We start from the raw sequence: 19,655 nt of genomic DNA, 5'->3' as shown, positions 1-19,655 counted from the left end.
GCAGTTGAACAAATCCTATGTTATTTAAAAGTTGCACCTGGACGTGGGATCTTATATAAAGATCATTGTCATACAAGGATTGAATGTTTTTCAGATGCTGATTGGGTTGGATCTCGAGAAGATAGAAGATCGACCTCTGGATATTATGTTTTTGTATGAGGAAATTTGGTGTCGTGGAAAAGTAAGAAAGAAAATGTAGTTTCACGATCAAGTGCTAAGTAAGAATATAGAACTATGGCACAATCCGTGTATGAAATAGTGTGGATACATCAACTTTTATCTGAGATGGGCTTTAGTGTTACTGTGCCAACTAAACTATGGTTGATATCTACAGGATATGCAAAGACTGGAGAACAATTTAGAGATATCCTAACTAAAGTAGTAAACGGAGCAAGAATAAGCTATCTGTTCAACAAGCTGGACATGATTAACATATTTGCTCCAACTTGAGGGGGAGTATTATATATATTTATATTGTAATTATGATTAGTTGTCCTTTATTGTAATTTCATATCTCCTAGATTAGGGTTTCTTAATTGCTTATATATATATATATATATCTTTGGCCTAATGAATGAATAAAATAGTCATTCTCCAAAAGTATTGAGAATACATATTACTATTACGCTACGTGTAAATGTATATTAGTTAATTACTATAATCCTTGAAGGACAAACTAGGAATACAGATTAAATAGGGCAGATGCAGGCACATGTTTTCCCCAAATTCGAACTGAATTTAGAATTGGTCAAATGTCCAAAAACAAACCTTAAATCTTGCCATATAATACAATTTTCCTTTTTTTTTCAATATCCGTTACTATTTAAGAGTGGAGACATCTGTGCATAAGGGTGATCAGAAAAACCAACTCGACCGACCAAAACTAACTGAACTAATCGGTCGATTGCGTGCAAAACCAACTAATCGGTTGATATTTTTATGACCAAGACCAAATTCAAAAGGAGACGAGGTAAAAACAGATATAATGCCATAATTGTGTCGCTCCAGCAACAACACAAGGTACTTTTTTATTTTTTTATTTTTTTATTTTTTTGAATAGGTATACTTATTATTTTTAAAAAATATAATGATAATAAATTTTTTTATTCTATGCATTATCTTCTTCCTTTTTCTCCCTCTCCATCCATTTTTCTTTTCTCCCCTTCTATTTGTTTTCAGTTTATCTATATGATTAGAAGGGAGATGTGCTTGTTCTTCACTCTTCTCTCCACTGTGTACAATATGCGTTCTTTCCAATTCAAACTCCTCCCCCATCCTGTTTAAACCTAAAAAATATTATAATAATTGCTACAAAAGCTGAAGACTGAGACAAGAACAGCCATTTCATTAAGGTAGAGAGAGAGAGCTGCCAGTGGTATTACAAGAGAATTAGCTGGCCTAGCATTATGATTTTACTATGATGTGATATTACATTATGCCTCACGTTTAGAGCATAAAATCTGAATCCAGATGAGCTAAACTAGACTTAGCTCATCACTCAATTTGGCAGTTTCAGATTCAATGTCAGCAATCTTTTCTCTTAGCATCATCAATTCCTCACCAGAATCACATATATATGCAGAAGCTTGCCTCCCTGACAAAGTTGCTCCTTCCATGCTATCTATGTAATCCTAAATATATTGAGAAGAAAATTTTGGAATTACTTTTGGTCTTTTTCACATATGATCTTTGCCACGAAGTCAGATTTCTGATAATATAACCAATGTCTAAAAAGGACTTTGAAGGAGAGGCTCAAATTTATAATAAGATTAGGTGAATAAATTTCCATCTTAACTTAGCCTTCTGGAGTTGGAAAGTAAATGAAGAAATGTAGAAATACCTGTTTTGTGTATGACCCAGCAAGGAAGAAGTTTCTAATAGGGGTCTTCTGATCTGGTCGAAAGGGATCTTTGCCGGGTGCCTCGCGATATAGAGACTGTCCAATCTTGACAACCGATGACCATGTTACTTCTAAACCTTGTGATGATGGGAATAAATCCAAGACCTGATGTAAACGAGCAAATCTCAAATGATGTTAAGTTAATATATTCATAGCACAGGTTTGGAGAAGAAAACATGGAAAAATATATAGCGTCGTTATTTTGAGTAAAGCAGTTTAGGGTGAGTTTACATGGCTTTCGAATGAGAAAAATACGTACGATATTTGGATATATAATCAAAGGTTTAAGAATTCTAAACAAGAAAACTTAAGAGTGAGATTCCAAAATGACATACAAGACGGTGAAAAGTGCTCGTGGAAACATAATTAAATCTGATTTTGGCTACAACTGAGAGTGCTTTTGGCAGTGCTTTCCACCCAACTTGGAAATAATTTTAAAATATCCTTCAAAAAGTCAAAAGCATTCGTAAATACATAAATGGTTAAAGTTGTAATTTTAGAAAAAAGAAATTTAGGTACAATTGATTTTGCAAAATTGATTTTCATACGATCATATTCATGTTTGGTTTCAAATGTTCAAAAGCGACCTTTAATTATTATATTTGGTTTCAAAAATGATTATAGAATTACCCAATTATTAAAAAGACATTTTTTATTTAAAAAATATCAATACATAAGTCGACAACATTTACTTGGGAAAAAATATATATAAAATAAAAATAAAAAAAAATAAAAAAAAAAAACTGTGTGGGGGTGATTCCCAATTAATCCCACTAGTACATTTCAACTCATTGTTCAAAAGTTAATTATAAGAGATTTTTTAGATTTTCCTAGAATCAACTTCAACATTTGTCGAGCATCAATTTTTGGGAGATAAAAAAATTTTCACAATGGCAAAAGTGATTCTAGCTATCCAAAAATCACTCCTAAAACATACCCTATATATAAAAGTACTTCTATAAGTACTTCTATAAGTCCTATAAAAATACTTCTCTAAATAATAATACCATATAACTAATACTATGTGAGAAAGCAATTCGAGATACGTCTGTTAGAGGGTCTAAATAAAAGTAACACCTGTTTTGCAACTCTGGCTATAATCTCATCATTTGGCAATGGCATGTAAGGATCCCCGGGCGTGAGGACACATCTGAAAGTTCAAATAACTTTATAATGAAAACATAACATGCAAAATGACATCAAACAAATAATGTTTCCACACATATTTTTTTGTGTTTATTTTTCCTGTTTAGAAAGCAAACACAGGAATATTACCAGCCTTGATTGGTACAGTGGGATGTGTAAGTGGTCACAAGCATAGTATATACAAATGAAAATAATAGCATAAAGAGAAAGCATAACCGACATCATTGTTAATAGTAAAAGTGGTCTTACTGAAGCAATGATCCCTGTCCTTCAATGTAGTAATCCTCGGGAGAGGTTAACGCTAGATCTGCAAAGCATGAGAAATCTGCATCTGGAGTGTAAAGCAGATTATCCAACCCCACAGCTTGCTTTAACTGCCTACAGTTAATCGTTGAAGATCCATGAAGATTGAACTCTTGAACTAATACAACAAATATTTGTATTCTAATGATTTTAATGTAAGATACATGGGCTTCTTATATAAGACAAATGCTTGAGACATAAAAAAATAATCATAAAATAAAATAATTAATTAAACCAGAACGATGGTAACTTTTGCACCATCTAATAATTTAATTTTTAGTTTTTAAAAATTCAGCTTTAGGATGATTATTATTATTATTATTATTTTGGTAAGAAACAACGCTTTAGCATAGAAAAAACAGGGTTAAGAACAAAAGAAACTCATTCCCAATTACAGAAATAGGCCCAATCCAAAAGAATAAAGAAATCTTGATAATAACAAAAATACTGTTTACTAGAAAGAAAATGTAAATAAGAATGATTTTCTAGAAGTGGAAATTGGAAACAAAAATGTCATCCGAACGGCCTTACTGATTTTGTCTACGAGACAAGAACACATTAATCATTGAGAGAATCACCTCGAACGTTCTAGATCTTGCAATTCTGTCACCCATCCATTGTACCGAAGTTGGACGGTGACAACCGGAACTCCAATTAGCTTATAAATATTCTCAAAGAACTCCCATTCTCTCCATTGTGATGGTATCAACCTTTGGATTCCAGGGACATCGCATGCTGTCATAAAGGTATAGTTTATTTTTAAAATAAAAAAGAAGAAAAAGATGGAAGACATGTATTCAAGCACAAACCTGCTACATAAGCATCAGCTTTCACAATTTTCTTATTTGTAGCCTGAGACAAACAGAGTTCATCAGCGTTCAATATCAGTCCCGTGAAATATTTTGGATAAAAATTATTGACCGATTTTTGACATCCATTTTCAACCTACTTTTCTAGTGTTGCATTAAAATAATTTTTACTTTCTGCCTATATTTTCTAAATTTGAAATTCAATCATTATAATATTCCTAATTGAGACCTACAAATCGAAATAGTGAATATAAAGCTTACTAGTCTAACAAGTGACATGTCTGACCAAACAGATGTTATATATTTAAGTTTTGAAAATTATATGACAATTAAATCCATCCATATGATATCATATTTCGTTTCTGCATCGTTCAGGGAAAAGAATATCACAGAAAATATGCAAAAGGAAGCATTTCACCTTAGACATTGCAAGTCCTGCAATATAAGTTTCTCCATCTGCAAATTTGTCATAAAGTACCTCCCTACATCCCCACCTTAGATGGAATCTGCTCTAGTCCGGAAAATGAAGTCAAAATGATCAGCAAAGAAAACTAGCCATGAGTACTGAATCAAAACCTAAATAGAGTAATATATACCTGCCCCCTCTGTCCGTGATATACTTCCTTATGGGACCACTTAAGAAAACGTCCGGAGAACCTTTCAGCATGCGTAATAGAGAAGCCTCAGTCTTAGTAGCAAACAATGAGAAGATCGTAAGCATACAGCGGGCACTGATGTTGTCACAATCGATAAATCCAAGAGCATAGGCAACCGGGTCCCACATTCTCTGGATACTGGCACGTGTGCCACCTTTAGACAAGAACCACTCTGAAAAGCTTATCTGCATCATTGTAAAGGCAAGCATTTAGAAAAATGGGGTTGCAATGGAATTTATCTTCATATCATCACTAATCATGAGTATCAAAGATATTAGGACATCAATCAGGCCAATATGATGAAAACTGCAGAAATCAACATTTCTCCCCAACACATAAAAATAGGATTTTTTTTTTCTTTTATAATTATTAAACAAAGATATATTACATTACAGCAACTCAACCTTTGGCACACATCCCTTTCATTTCAAATTCCAGCCTTTTTCATGACGATGCCAATGACCTACATGGTGGCCATGGAGGATGTGACGGCCAAGAGCAGCAGAAGATCGTTGGTGGGGTCAGTCTATTGAAGCATCTACGCTAAGAATGGGATTCTGCAGTTGCCGACTGTGCTTGAATCTCTATGGTAGTTCTTCAGCGATTCCATCAAGAGGAATCCTTACAACCGAATGCCTGGTCGTCAGCAGACCAATGGCGACTCCGAGATCAAGATAATTAAGATGCGAAATAAAAGATAAACAAGAAATATAAAAGATAAACTCCTCCAGCAAATTGTAGGAACCAAGAAATATAAAAGATAAACTCCTCCAGCAAATTGTAGGGTGCTGGTTCTCTCCCTTGCAGCCTCAGCAAAACACTCCACACCTCTCACAGCAGCAACTACTTAGTAGTAGTGGTTTAACTTTAGATCGATATTATAAATTTTGTTTGATCAATTGAAGAAGGATTCGACACCCTTTTTCTGGTCTGTCAACCATTCTTCTTTTGCTAATTCAGAGTTCCAATGAACACCAATCACTGCTTCAAGGCTTACTTGCAACTCAAATTCATTAGAGAACTCCGGAGGGAGAGCTTGAACGTGTTGAGTTGAACCAACCAATTTCTTTAATCGATACACGTGAAAAACATCATGAATGGAAGCCTCCAGAGGCAATTGCAATCAATAAGCCACATTGTAAATCCTCCCTATCACGGTATACAGGCCTAGAATCTCGATGACAACTTCTCACAACGTTTCTTAGCAAGATAACATTGTTGATAGTGACGAAGTTTGAGGAACACTTTGTTGTAATATATATTTAAATTAACATGTATAGTCACCCTTTATCGTAATTTTGTATATCTTAGATTAGAGTTTCTCATTCACCTATATATATGTATCTTTTGTCTAATTATATAATATGAAATTTATTCCCCAAAAGTACAAAGTACATAGTATCAGAGCATTATTCGCTTAGGGTTTAGAATATTCGTATGACAGCTTTGTTCTGTCACAAAGTTAGGGTTTGAGTTTGGGTCATCAACTTCGAGTGTCCGTTTGTCGACACCGTCCACCTCAGGAGGAGCGCCGCCACCATCTGCCTTCACCGTTCGCTGGAAACAGCTGCACGAGGTACACACGCCACCAGATCGGTTCTGCTCCGTCACCACGCATCGGTGCGTGGGAGCGTGTGAAGCAGTATTCTCCGCTTCCGTCGGTTGGGTCTGTCTCGGGTTGTCTTTTCTGGTCCATCTGTGCCTTTGGTTCTATCAACATCTACTCAAGTGTGAGGCTGTTTGGAAAATACCTTTTTGTTACTAGGGTTTGTGACTGTTTTGTTCTAATTTGGGGTTGTTTTACTCTTTGGTTTACCTTGCTTTCGATTATGATTTGTTTAATTCTACCTATGGGATCGTGTATTAGTTCTTAATGGAGGAGATGAAGCATATGATTGTATCCAATGTAATTCTCTTAGCATCGAAGATAACAAAAGATAAGTTAAATGGAGCTAATTACTATGATTGGCGCCACATGATTCAGTTTTTATTTACTTAGTATTGATATGGATGATCATGTAACTGAGAATCCACCACAAGATGATAAGAAAAAGGGTTGGCTTCGTGATGACGCTCGACTTTATCTTCAGACTAAGAATTCCATTGAGAGTGAGGTTGTTGGTTTGGTAGATCATTGTAATTTTGTTAAGGAACTCTTAAAGTTCTTAGAATTTTTGTACTTAGGAAAAGAATACGTCCATCGAATGATTGAAGTTTGTATGCAATTCTTTCGAGTCGAACAAAAGCAAAATCTGTTACAAGCTACTTTGTGAGGCTTAAGAAGACACTGCTGAACTTAATTTATTATTACCTTTTAGCCCACATGTCAAAATTCAACAAGCTCAGCAAGAAAAGAGGGCTATTATGATATTTTTTAATGGACTTTCACCTGAATTTAGGATGGCTAAAACACGGATTCTTTCTGATTCTGAAATTCCGTCATTAAAGGAGGCCTTCAGTCGTGTTCTTCGTATTGAGAGTTCTCAATCTGGTTCGTTTGTTCTTAACCTAGTAGTGCTCTTATAAGCCAGAATAATAACTCTCGGGTTACTCCCAGGATGACCAACAATTTTCAGAAGCCTAGTTATGATAATCAAAAATCAGATTCTCAAGAGATTGTTTGTCACTATTGTCGCAAGCCAAGACATCTGAAACATGATTGTCAAAAATTATTGTACAAGGCTCAACGATCTCAGCATGCTCAGATAGCTTCCACCAATGATATGGCCGAAAAGTCTGTTACCATCTTTACTGACGATTTTGCTAAATTTCAAGTATTTCAGGAATCCTTGCAGATATCTTCTTCATCGAAACCTATTGCCACCATTGCTGAGACAAGTAATTCGAAATGCCTTCTTACATCATCTACCAAGTGTGTCATAGATTCAGGTGCCACCGCTCTTATGACAAGTAATTATAGCTTATTTTCTACACCTGTCCCCTGCCCCATCCCCATCTATCACTTTGGCAAATGGATCCACCTCCTCTATTCTTGGATCTGGCTCCATTCCTCTCACCCCATCTTTTTCTTTGTCCTCTATATTACATTTTCCTCAATTGTCTTTTAATTTAATTTTCGTTAGCCAATTTACACGCGACCTTAATTGTTGTATCTCGTTTTTCCCTAGTTATTGTTTGTTTCAGGATCGTATGACGAAGAAGATTATTGGTAGAGGACATGAGTCAGGGGACCTTTACATTTTTTATCACTAGATACCAAAAGTTGTAGTCTGCTCTAAAGTTACATCCCTGTTTGCAATTCACTATTGTCTGGGTCATCCCTCTTTGTCCATGTTGAAGAAACTTTATCTTGAATTTCGTTCTTTGTTGTATTTGAATTGTGGTTCATGCTAGTTTGCTAAATTTCATCGTCTTAGTTCTAGTCCTAGAGTTCATAAACGAGCCAAAACTCCATTTGAGTTAATTCATTATGATATTTGGGATCCTTGTCCAGTCGTGTCCCAAACAGGTTTTCGTTACTTTATTATTTTTGTTCACGATTATTCTTGTGTGACTTGGTTATATTTAATGAAAAACCTTTCTAAGTTATTATCTCATTTTTGTGCTTTTCATTCTGAAATCCAAAATCAATTTAATGTCTATCAAAACCTTGTGCACTAATAATGCTAGTGAATATTTCTATCATGTACTTGGGTCTTATGTGATCATAGCATCATTCATCAATCCTCTTGTGTAGACACTTCATCTCAAAATGAAGTTGCTGAGAAAGAACAGACACCTCCTTGAAACAACTCGCGCCTTATCCTTTCAAATGTATGTTCCAAAGCAATTTTGGGTTGATGCAGTGTCCACTGCTTACTTCCTAATTAATAGAATGTCTTTCTCTATCCTCAATTGAGAGATTCCTCATCGTACTCTTTTTCCTGCAAAATCTTTGTTTCCTATTGCCCCTAAGATCTTTAGTTGTGTTTGTTTTGCTCGGGATATTCATCCACATCGTACCAAATTAAATCCAAAATCTTTGAAATGCATTTTCTTAGGCTATTCGCATGTTCAAAAGGGTTATCGTTGTTATTGTCCTACTCTTAACAAGTATCTTGTCTCTCCCGATGTCATGTTTTTTGAAGATATACCTTTTAGCCCCTCATCGTCAAGTCATTGTAAAGGAGAGGAGGATGATCTTTTTATCTATGAGATTACCTCTTCCATATCATCTCCTCCTCAACCTTCTTCTGTGTCTCTTCCTTCTTGCCCACTTGCCACTCAAGTTTACATCAAGCGTCCTCCACAGCCACCTTCAGACACATGTCCTATACCGATGGCTTCTTCGATGTCTAATCCGGAATCGAGTGATGATCTACCCATTGCCCCTCGAAAAGGTAAACGCACTTGTACTTACTTTATTTCTTCATTTGTTTCGTATAACCGATTGTCTTCGTCCACCTATTCCTTTATTACATTTCTTGATTCCATCTCTATTCCTAACTCTATTCATGAAGTTTTATCTCATTCTGGGTGGCGTCGTACAATGATTGAGGAGATGACTGCTTTGAATGATAATGGTACTTAGGATTTAGTCCCGCATCCGACAAGAAGGCTATTGGATATAAATGGGTGTTTGCTTTAAAAGTCAATCCTGACAGAACAGTGGCTCAGTTGAAAGCTCACCTTATTGCCAAAGGTTATACCCAAGTTTATGGGACTGATTATTCTGATACATTTTCTCTTGTTGCTAAATTAACTTCCATTCGACTATTTCTGTCCATGGTTGCTACTCATAATTGGCCTTTGCATCAAATCCAAATTAAGAATGCTTTTCTGCATGGTGATCTTCAAGAATAAGTTTACATGGAGCAACCACTTGGGTTTGTTGCGCAGGGGGAGAGTGATAAGGTGTATCGCCTTCTAAAATCTTTGTATGGACTGAAACAAAGTCCTCGTGCATGGTTTGGTAAGTTTAGTCAAACACTCAAATGTTTTGGTATGAAGAAAAGTACTTCTGATCATTCTATATTCTATCAACGATCTGAGAATGGTATTACTTTGCTTGTTGTGTATGTTGATGATATCGTAATCACTGAAAATCATATATCAGGTATATCTTTTCTCAAGACTTTTCTTTAGGGTCAATCTCAAGATTTGGGAAAATGAAGTATTTCTTGGGTATTGAAGTAATGACAAGCCAGAAAGGTAATTATTTGTCACAACGAATATATGTACTTGATTTGTTGTCCGAGACTGAAAAACTAGGAGTCAAACCATGTAGTACTCTGATGATACCAAATTTGCAACTTGCTAGAGAAGGAGAATTATTTAAAGACCCTGAGTGATATAGAAGATTAGTTGGAAAGTTAAACTATTTAACAATGACACGACCAGATATTGCTTACTCTATGAGTATTGTGAGTCAGTTAGTCTTCTCCTACAGTGGATTATTGGGTTGCAGTAGAACAAATTCCATGTTATCTAAAAGTTGCATCTAGACATGGGATCTTATATAAAGATTATGGTCATACAAGGGTTGAATGTTTTTCAGATGCTGATTGGGCTGAATCTCGAAAGAATAGGAGATCAACATCTGGATATTGTGTTTTTGTAGAAGGAAACCTAGTGTCATGGAAAAGTAAGAAACAGAATATAGTTTCTCGTTCAAGTGCTAAGTCAGAATATAGAGCTATGGCACAATCTATGTGTGAAATAGTGTGGATTCAGCAACTTTTATCTAAGATGGGATTCAACATTACCGTGCCAACTAAATTATAGTGTGATAATCAAGTTGCACTTCAATTGCATCCAATCTAGTGTTTCATGAATGAACTAAACATATTGAAGTAGATTGTCACTTTGTTTATGAGAAAATACAAGGGTTAATATCTACAGGATATGTGAAGACTGGAGAACAGTTGGGAGATATATTTACCAAAGTTGTAAATGGAGCAAGAATAAGCTATCTATTCAACAAGCTGGGCATGATTGACATATTTGCTCCATCTTGAGGAGGATGATTATAATATATATTTAAGTTAATATGTGCAGTCGCCCTTTATCGTAATTGTGTATATCCTAGATTAGGATTTCTCATTCACCTATATATATGTATCTTTTGTTTAATTAAATAATAAGAAATTCATTCTCCAAAAGTACAAAGTACACACTTCATCACCCACTTGATGCACATCATCCCTTCTTTTTTAACATAAAATTTTTGCATATAATTTTGGGCAATCACTAAATGTTTTTTTAGAGCAACAAGGGTTTTATCCTGAGCAACCAACTGCAATTCAACCGTGTCATTAGTTGTTTTCTTGTGCCTATCCTAAGGGAGGAACCGGTTGTCCATAAAAAACCTTAAAAGTAGTATTGATGGATGTGTAGTACGTAGTGTTGTACTAATATTCAGCCCAATGCAACCACTTACCCCGTAACTTAGGTTGCCCATTACATAACACCAAGGTACATCTCTAGACACCTATTAACCCTCTTGGTCCGTCCATCCATCCGAGGGTGAGAAGCGATGCTTCGTTTTAACACAATCCTTTGGCTAGTGAATAACTCAATCCAAAAGTTACCAACAAAAATCTTGTCTTGATCAGATATTATAGAGGGGGGAACCCATGTACCCTCACAATCTCGTTGATGAAAATCACAACTATTTGTTTTGTTGTATAAGGATGACACAAGGGCACAAAATTACCATATTTGCTCAAAACAGTCCACTACTACCATAATGGTGTCATACCCTTGGGATTTTGGCAACCCTTCTACAAAACCATAGTTATATCTTTCCATACTTTGTGGGGAATAGGGAGGGTTAAGCAACCCTACAGGGGAGATGGATTCAGTCTTATTATGCTAACAAATGAAACAACTCTCCACATACTTCTTCACATCAGCCTTCATGCCCCTCCAATACAACTCACTAGTAATCCTCTTATACGTTCAAAGGAATCCCAAATTCCCTCCCATCACAGAATCATGATAAGTGTGTAACAAGGCTAGAACTAAAGAGGAAGTTTTGGAAAGCATTAACTGGTCTATGTACAACAATTTTCCTTGATGTAAGGTGCATTTGGCCACTGAAAAAGAATCCTGCCAAATTTGAGTTACTATTTTCTGTAACTCCTCATCTCCATCCACCTCTTTTTGTACCACAATCAGATCTATCACAGTTGGTCTCGATAATATCATAGATTCAACTTTTGTTGGCATTCTAGATAAAGTGTCCACAACCTTATTTTGTAACCTCAATTGATATAAAATCTCAAAATCATAACCCAATAACTTGCTCAACCATTTTTGAAATTGAGGTTGTACCTCACGTTGCTCAATTAAAAACTTGAGAGCCTTTTGATTCAATAATACCGTGAACTTTCGGCCCAAAAAATAGTGGCACCATTTCTGAACGAAACAGCTGTCATCAACTCACATTCATAGATAGAATTGGCTTGAGCCCTTGTAGATTAAGCTTGACTAAAGTAAGCAATCAGTTCGCCCCCTTGCACCAATACTGCTCCAAGCCCCGTTCCTGATGCATCGGTTTCAATAATGAAAGGGAGATCAGAGTTCGAGGATTGATAGGGCGAACTGCTAGTTTTCATAATCGAGATATCCATCCTAGTCATTATGACGCATTTGCCCAATTGACATGTCTGAAGGAATTAATGTTGGACTTATTGGATCATCAACAATTCATGCAAGGATTGGTCATCGAGGATCTCTAGAAACTCCATTTTATGAAATTTATGAGAGATCAAAAAAATGCAGATGCTTTTTTTATCACCAAGTCGAGATGAATACTATATAATAGCAACAGGAAATTCTTCGACACTGAATCCAGGTATTCAGGAAGAACATGTTGTTCCAGCTCGATATCATCAAAAATCAATAAGGTGGACATGGCTTGCTTAAGTTGGTCGAATGTTGAAGCAACTTCTTTGCACCACACAAAGGAATCTTTGTGTAGCAATTTTGTCAAAGGAGCAACTAGGTTGCAATAGTGTACCACAAATCGTCTATGATACATTATCAGACCCAAAAATCCCCTTAACTCAGAGACGTCCTGAGGTAAGGACAGTTCACCGTTGCTTATATTTTCTCCCCGTACAGTATACCTCCACCCCTTTACTTGAAACCCAATGTCCCAAATATTGTTTCTTATGTTGACTAAAGGTAGGGGTGTTCACGGTTTGGTTTGGTTTGACACTCAAACCAAACCGAACCGCAAATTTTAGAAATTGTTTTTTCTGAAACCGAACCGAACCGCATTATGCGGTTCCTTTTTTTTTTTCCGCGGTTCGGTGGCGATTTCAAAGAGGAGACTTCCACGGAGGTCGAGGAGGGACGAGGGAGGACGTTGGACGGAGGTCAACCGATGTCAGAGAGGAGACTTCGACGGAGGTCGAGGAAGGACGAGGGCGGACGCCGGATAGAGGTCGAGCAATTTCAAAGAGGAGACTTCGATGGGGATGGCTGACGGCGAATGAAAAACTGAAAGTGAAGGTGAAGAGTGAAGTCTGAAACCCTAAAAACTAAAAAGAAATAAATATATTGTATATAAATTAAATATATTATATATAATTATATATTTTTAATATATTCATTTAAAAGCGAATTCGTTCAATTTCAAATCGGTTTTGGTATTTGAAACCGAACCAAACCACATTAATTCGGTTTAATATTCGGTTCGATTTCAGCGGTTTCAATGATCACCCCTAACTAAAGGCACACTTCTTTCGGTTGGAAAATAGTTGGCGATCTTGAACCACGTTAAATGCAACTCCCAAATGTTGCTTGTGGGTAGAAATATCAGGGTTGAACACTGGGATGTCATGGAAGAACACAAGAATGAATCTTCTTATAAACAACCTAAAAATCTTATTCACTAGTTACTGAAAGGTGGTCGGCGCATTGGTTAAACTGAATGGCATCACCCAAAACTCATAATGCCTTTCATGAGTTCTGAAACTCGTAATGCCTTTCATGACTTGTGTAACTCATCTAAAAGCTCTTAAATAGCTGGGATTGGGAACTTGTCAGTCATAGTTGCTTGATTGACCTTATGATCCACACAAAATTCCCACCATCTTTTTTCTTCACCAATAAAACAGGACTTGAAAATGGGCTTCTACTGGGTCTTGCAATCCCAGCCGTTGGCATTTCACTCACCAAATTTTCGATCTCATTCTACTAGGTCAAAATCTTTACTGCACAAACTAATCACCGACTCCTCTATCATAATCAACAAAATTTGAACTTAACAAATGAATTGTAATAAATATATAATAAAATTAATTGATGAACCTGGAAGAGTAACAGTTGAATGATTCAAAATCCTCGAATCTTAAAGACCTTTAGAAATTTCCTATAAGCTAGCTAAAGGCAAAGAAGAGACAATAATGTTGCCACAATTTTCTTCTAATATGTCATAACCATAGATTGCCCAACTTGAAAAGTAAAATAAATTCTTCGAGAATAATGAAGAGGTAAAGCGGGCAAAATTTGTTCATTTACATCTAAATTCAAATTCTAAGACTTGGAGAACTCCGGCTGAAACCTTGTATTTGACTTATCCACTTCTAACTCTTCCTCTTCCAAATTGGAAAATGACGCTTCATTATTGGAGAATAGTTTAATAGTTTTCTTAGCCGGATGAACACCCAAAAAAAACCTTTCTCATTCTTGAAGGAAAATGGTTGAGATGGAGTTGAATGCCCTTTGTAACCATGAATATCCAAATTCAATGAACTATATGATCCGACTAATTGCATAAAGCCCACGGTAGCAATAGAACCAGGGAAAGTATACAGAAAAAAACAATTATTTTCTATTCTATTAGTAATAAATTAGTAATAGTGATCTTGGCTCAATGAGTCCTTTCATCCGTGATGAACTGTTGGCACCAGTCCTCTGTTTTGTCTATGTGGATCGAGGAGAATAGGGGCTTGATGGGAAAAGGATTGTAACATGGGAGAAGAAAGGAGGTCAACCTCTTTCAAATTTACAACATGGATTCTAGCAATGCAATGTAGTTGGACTCTCATGTCGATCCGAATGAATCATCCTTTCCACGGAGTTGAGTTATTTTCTTTTTAAAGGATATGAAACTTTTCATTAAGTAAATGAAAAGAGACTACTGCTCAAATACACCAAAATAGTCCTCAGTGAGCTATTATAAGCAATTCATCTGGAATCATATCCCTTTGGATAACTCCAACATTTATGTTGAAGAGACCACAACTACTACAAGGAGCGAATTGACCAACTATATGAAGAGGCAAAGAGGGCAAAGAAATGAAAACGTCAAAAGATATATATATTAAAGCAAATGAACATATTATTAAAAGTCGGCCTATGATTTATTATAGCATTTTTTGGAATTCTTATAAGAGAATAGTATGCTAACTAATAGTGAGCGATGATGATTTTTTCCAAAATATATATATATATATATTATACATGAAGATTTATGATATTTGTTCATTTAGTAAGAAAATAAAAAACCATGTGAAAAAAGAAGAGAGCATCCTCACACTATCCAAATTTCTGATATCCTTCATTGCAGCATCTGGATCAACAAGAGCCTTAACAACTGGACTTAAGGCAAGAGCCAAAGCGTTTCTTGCTTTATCATAAGTCTGCATTTGACGATTGTTTTGGGAAAAGGGTCAGAAAAATATCTATGAAGCAATGAGATCATCTATTTCATTATTGAAGAAACTAAAAATAACAGAAAGACGATTAAACTGTCAACTTCCATCGCCTAGGAAGCACGAGCATGGACATGACACGGACACAGCAACATGCCAATTTCTAAGAATACAGGACACAGACACGTCGAGGACATTACTTTTTAAAAAATATGTGTATATATTCTTGTGATAATGCTTCCAAATAAATTAACCATAAATATTAAACATAACGGTGCTTCAGTCATACACAAACAACAGGTACAATAGTAAAAGATTAGTTGTCTAAATCCAACAAAAAATTACAATACAAATGTATAGTACTCGAAAGAATTAACATCTTTCAGAAACTAAAAGCTTAAATTCTCATCTCAAACGTCCCTAATGCCTTCATCTTGATCACAATTGTCAACCCCATTGCTATACCATGATCAAAGAAAACCACTGCCTTTAAATTTGGCTCATCCAAGGACAAGTTAGCTACTTCAAGTTCGGCTGTTCTTTTTGAGAGAGGAAGAGTTTAAAAATCTTCATCAGTAGAAGAAAAATGGTGCAGAGGGTGAAGCTTTGAGTAGGCATATTTTGTCCAAAGAGAGAGGCACTAGTGCTAAGGAAGTGGAGATTGATGATCGTGGGTGGGTACAGTAAGTGGTGAACTTCTAGGGTTTTGTTTTTATTTAAAAGATATTTTAAGAAAATAAATTCTGGGCTAAACGTGAAACTAAAAAAGAAAAAACGGGCTGCTTTCCAATTTGCGTGTCCCAGCGTGTCCAATTATCTCCCAACATGCAGACATGGACACATGAGGTCATCACTGTCATATTTTTCCTTCTCAATGTTAAGCAAAAAGAAAAATGCTAGCAAATCCTTTAATAAAGAAAGGTAGAAGTCCTATATAGCATTGTAAAAATTGTACTGAAAGATATTAATAATTAAAAAGATGTTGAAGGCTAGTGACAATGAGAAACATTACCCCAAGCTGATTTGTAGCCAAGAAAGCTCGAATTCCATGTATGGGAGCTCCAATAGGAAAGCGGAAATCAAGTTCTGATGTTGTAGAACTTCATTAGAAACAAAGTCACAATAAAATCTATATTGACTAAAAATAAAGCTAGTTTTCATATTCCCACAAAAGCAAAAACCATCCAGCATTATAATTAGATGAAGTGGTGACTTGAACTCATGACTTGAAGAGAATTTTATTAAAGTATAAGAAATGAACTCTACCTCCAATTTCACCTCCCTTGTTTACAAACGTATGAGTATGATCCTTCACAAGTAGATTTTTCTCTGCGCCAACCTAATCTCAACAATTATCAGATTATATGTACAATTGGCTCGGTCTTGAATTATAATATAAAATAAGATTGTCAGTAAGAAAAAGTGCATCTAATATCACTGGCAACAAGCTGGAGAAAATGCCGCTAAATATGTTATAGAAACAGCCATTGGTACTAAACAGCCAGTTCTAATTTCAAGTTCTACTACTAGATGGACAAATAAATATCATACAATGCAAAATCTACAACATGTATGTTCATTATTTGAAAACAACTTTACCATTCATTCTTGACCTTTACCCAACAGAGGTGTCTTGAATTGTTAAATCATCCATCATGAGTCACAAAGAACGTTTACAGACTACAAATCATTGTATGATGCATATGAACCACTGGAATATCATTGGGTGGAACATGGAATCAGGACCCAGTGACATTCCAGATGAAACCCAAATGAAAACTAATATAATTTGTACTTTCTTAGTACGCAGAAATTACTAATCTCTAGTTAAGCATTATACAAGGCCATAAAGCCTCCAACCAGAGAGTACATAGAACTTCAATGAGACCGTAATGCCCAGGCTTGACACATTTAGTTTCTAGCAATTTTCTCTTATTATTCCGTTTTGGAGTTTCTATCCTTGAACATTAGTCTCTTTCCATATATTCAATGAAAATATTCATTTCTTGTAAAAATAAATTCATTCATTCATTCATTCATTGATTAAAAAAATATATATGTTAAGCCAATGTTTAAGATGGAAAAAGAACGTTAAATATTTGAATGTCATATTTGTTTATCAATAAGGCAAACAGTCTTCACCTTTTTCATTAAACGAAAAAGATTGTTGTAACAACCAAAGAACACATGTAGCCCCATTTCAATATGGTTTCCACGTTTATCAACAAATGATCCCACTTTCCCACCAATGAAGGTCCTTGATTCATATATATCAACCTGAAATCATAAAAGACACTGTGTGTCATTATTGAATTGCATGATCAGTTGAAAAATGAAAACCATAGATAGTTCGTCTTTTGTTCACTTTTCGAAAATGCTAAATTAAGAAGTAAACATTTATACCCAGATGGGTGCGTTTGGAGAGACTTTTAGAAGGATAAGTCTAACAATAATCATCAAAATTCTTACAATATGTAGAGTGCGTTTGAATTAACTTTTGAAGTGTTTAATTTTGAAAATAAGTCATTTTGGAAAAAAAATTGAAGTATCTAGCAACCACTAAAAAGGACTTTTGAAGTGTATTTTAACTCGATTTTATCAAAAGTGTTTAAAAAAAAATGAATTTTTTGAAAAACATTTTTTTCCCTAATCAATCCAAACATGCCCATAATTAATAAAAAGAAACTGGAAAGAAATACTTAAGAGAGGTTTTAAGAGAACAAATAGAGTCTCTTCCAAAAATTACTTATACAAGAAAAGTTTGTATCTTTTTTTATATTCGTGAGTGTCCAGGCCAGGTTACATGCACCTCGACTAATCCCACGGGATAGCCCACCTGACCCTACAATATTTGGATGTCAAAGAAGCTCATAGAATATTAAATCCTAGGTAGGTGGCCACCATGTATTGAACTCATGACCTCTTAGACCTTCGCGAACTCACCCTTGCTATGAAGCAGTAGTTACTATTAAGATACTGTATAGTTTCGGGGTCATCTAATACAAGGTACTGAAGAAAACAGTGAAAGGCTAGGTGATAAACCGAACCTCATGGCCTTGATCCAAAAGCTCAACAGCGGTGGACATCCCTGCAAGCCCAGCTCCAATAATAGCAACTTTCAATTTGGGTCCCCGATAACGTTCAGGTTCAGGGGGAAATAATCCTTTTGGAGCTGTAAGGTAAGCCATTAACTTGATTATACTAAAAACCTACACAATTAAATGACTAAACGTCTAACTTCAATTTTTCTTGTTCAACCCCAATCTGAATTTCATAAAATTTTCAGCAGTTAGCATGAACAGCCCAATTGTTACTTCAAAAACAGTGTACTGCAATCTACCATATGCTCCTAGGTGAAAGAAAGATAAGCACAATTCGCCCTAAAAAATAATAAGAATAAATAAAATAAATTAGAACTTACCATTAACACTCATATCAGAAACATCTTTGTCCAAGGAGGATCTAACCAAAAACTTTTTACCCTTGAGAAGAACCACCGAATTACAAGCAGGAAGTCTAAAATTGCAACAGTTCCCATGCTTCCCTGTGAAGGAAACAGGAGGAAAAGGAATCCCAGAAGCCATAATTGTAAAACGAAGAACAAAAGAAGGATAGAATGAGCTTCCGGGAGCTCAACTCTATAAAATTGAAGCCACTTTCCAAGTAAAATAGTTTAATGGCTGAAATTTTGTTTTGAGAATTTGTAAGGGAGAGGGTATCAGGAAAATGAAGATGCGTTGAGTGAGAATTTGTCTCGTAACTGAGGCACGTAAAGACGCTGTTAATGCCAAAACTGCTATGGGTTTTGAAATTTTGCCAAAAAAAAACAAAAAGACATCAACAACGAAAACACGGAATGTAAGAGAGAGAGACACCGTGGGAAGTGCTTCTCCTAGCGATGATGCGCCACCAAACAAGGGACTGGCGGAGATAATGCTTAATCTAGTTGGGGAAAATTCATTTAGTTCCGGAGAATTTTTCTTTTTTTTATTATTATTATGTTATGTCACCGTAAATAAAGTGGAGTCCACTAATAATAAAGTGGAGCCCACTAATATTTATATAAATTTACAGTGTGAATAAAATGGACCTTTAATATTATTATTGTTGTTTTCAAAATTTATTAGAGAAATATTGTTGTTTTGAAACTTATTAGAGAAATATTGTTGTTTTGGGAGTTCGAGGCTAAAAGTCGAGGGTTGAGGATTCGACTAATGTAGAGGTCGAACGTTGA

General features: G+C 35.5%; 1 protein-coding gene across 1 annotated transcript; it reads right to left on the bottom strand.

Moving 5' to 3' along the window:
• Nucleotides 1-1,325: 1,325 nt before the first annotated feature.
• ZDS (zeta-carotene desaturase) lies at nucleotides 1,326-19,406 on the bottom strand. Its single transcript, XM_039023482.2, has 14 exons — nucleotides 18,843-19,406; nucleotides 18,469-18,593; nucleotides 17,564-17,698; nucleotides 16,688-16,760; nucleotides 16,434-16,507; nucleotides 15,305-15,409; nucleotides 4,755-4,999; nucleotides 4,577-4,664; nucleotides 4,159-4,201; nucleotides 3,928-4,084; nucleotides 3,296-3,424; nucleotides 2,978-3,050; nucleotides 1,841-2,005; nucleotides 1,326-1,631 (listed from the first exon to the last, which is right to left on the bottom strand). Exons 1-14 carry the CDS (start codon nucleotides 19,003-19,005, stop codon nucleotides 1,476-1,478), a joined length of 1,731 nt encoding a protein of 576 aa, XP_038879410.1. The 5' UTR covers nucleotides 19,006-19,406; the 3' UTR covers nucleotides 1,326-1,475.
• Between the last annotated feature and the right edge of the window lie 249 nt (nucleotides 19,407-19,655).

The sequence above is a fragment of the Benincasa hispida genome, chromosome 2, assembly GCF_027475165.1.
Source record: "Benincasa hispida cultivar pf3 chromosome 2, pf3_genome.v1.1, whole genome shotgun sequence".
NCBI lineage: Eukaryota > Viridiplantae > Streptophyta > Magnoliopsida > Cucurbitales > Cucurbitaceae > Benincasa > Benincasa hispida.
The sequence above is the reverse complement of the archived record's forward strand: the minus strand, read 5'-3'. Positions and strand labels throughout refer to the sequence as shown.

Excerpts from the sequence above, each read along its gene's own strand:
- ZDS (XM_039023482.2), bottom strand. The coding sequence starts at position 19,005 with ATGGCTTCTGGGATTCCTTTTCCTCCTGTTTCCTTCACAGGGAAGCAT. Across the intron at positions 5,000-15,304 it reads ATATCAGAAATTTGGATAGT|ATAAGCTTTTCAGAGTGGTT; the intron begins GTGAGGATGCTC and ends ACAATGATGCAG. Across the intron at positions 2,006-2,977 it reads TAGCCAGAGTTGCAAAACAG|GTCTTGGATTTATTCCCATC; the intron begins GTGTTACTTTTA and ends CGTTTACATCAG.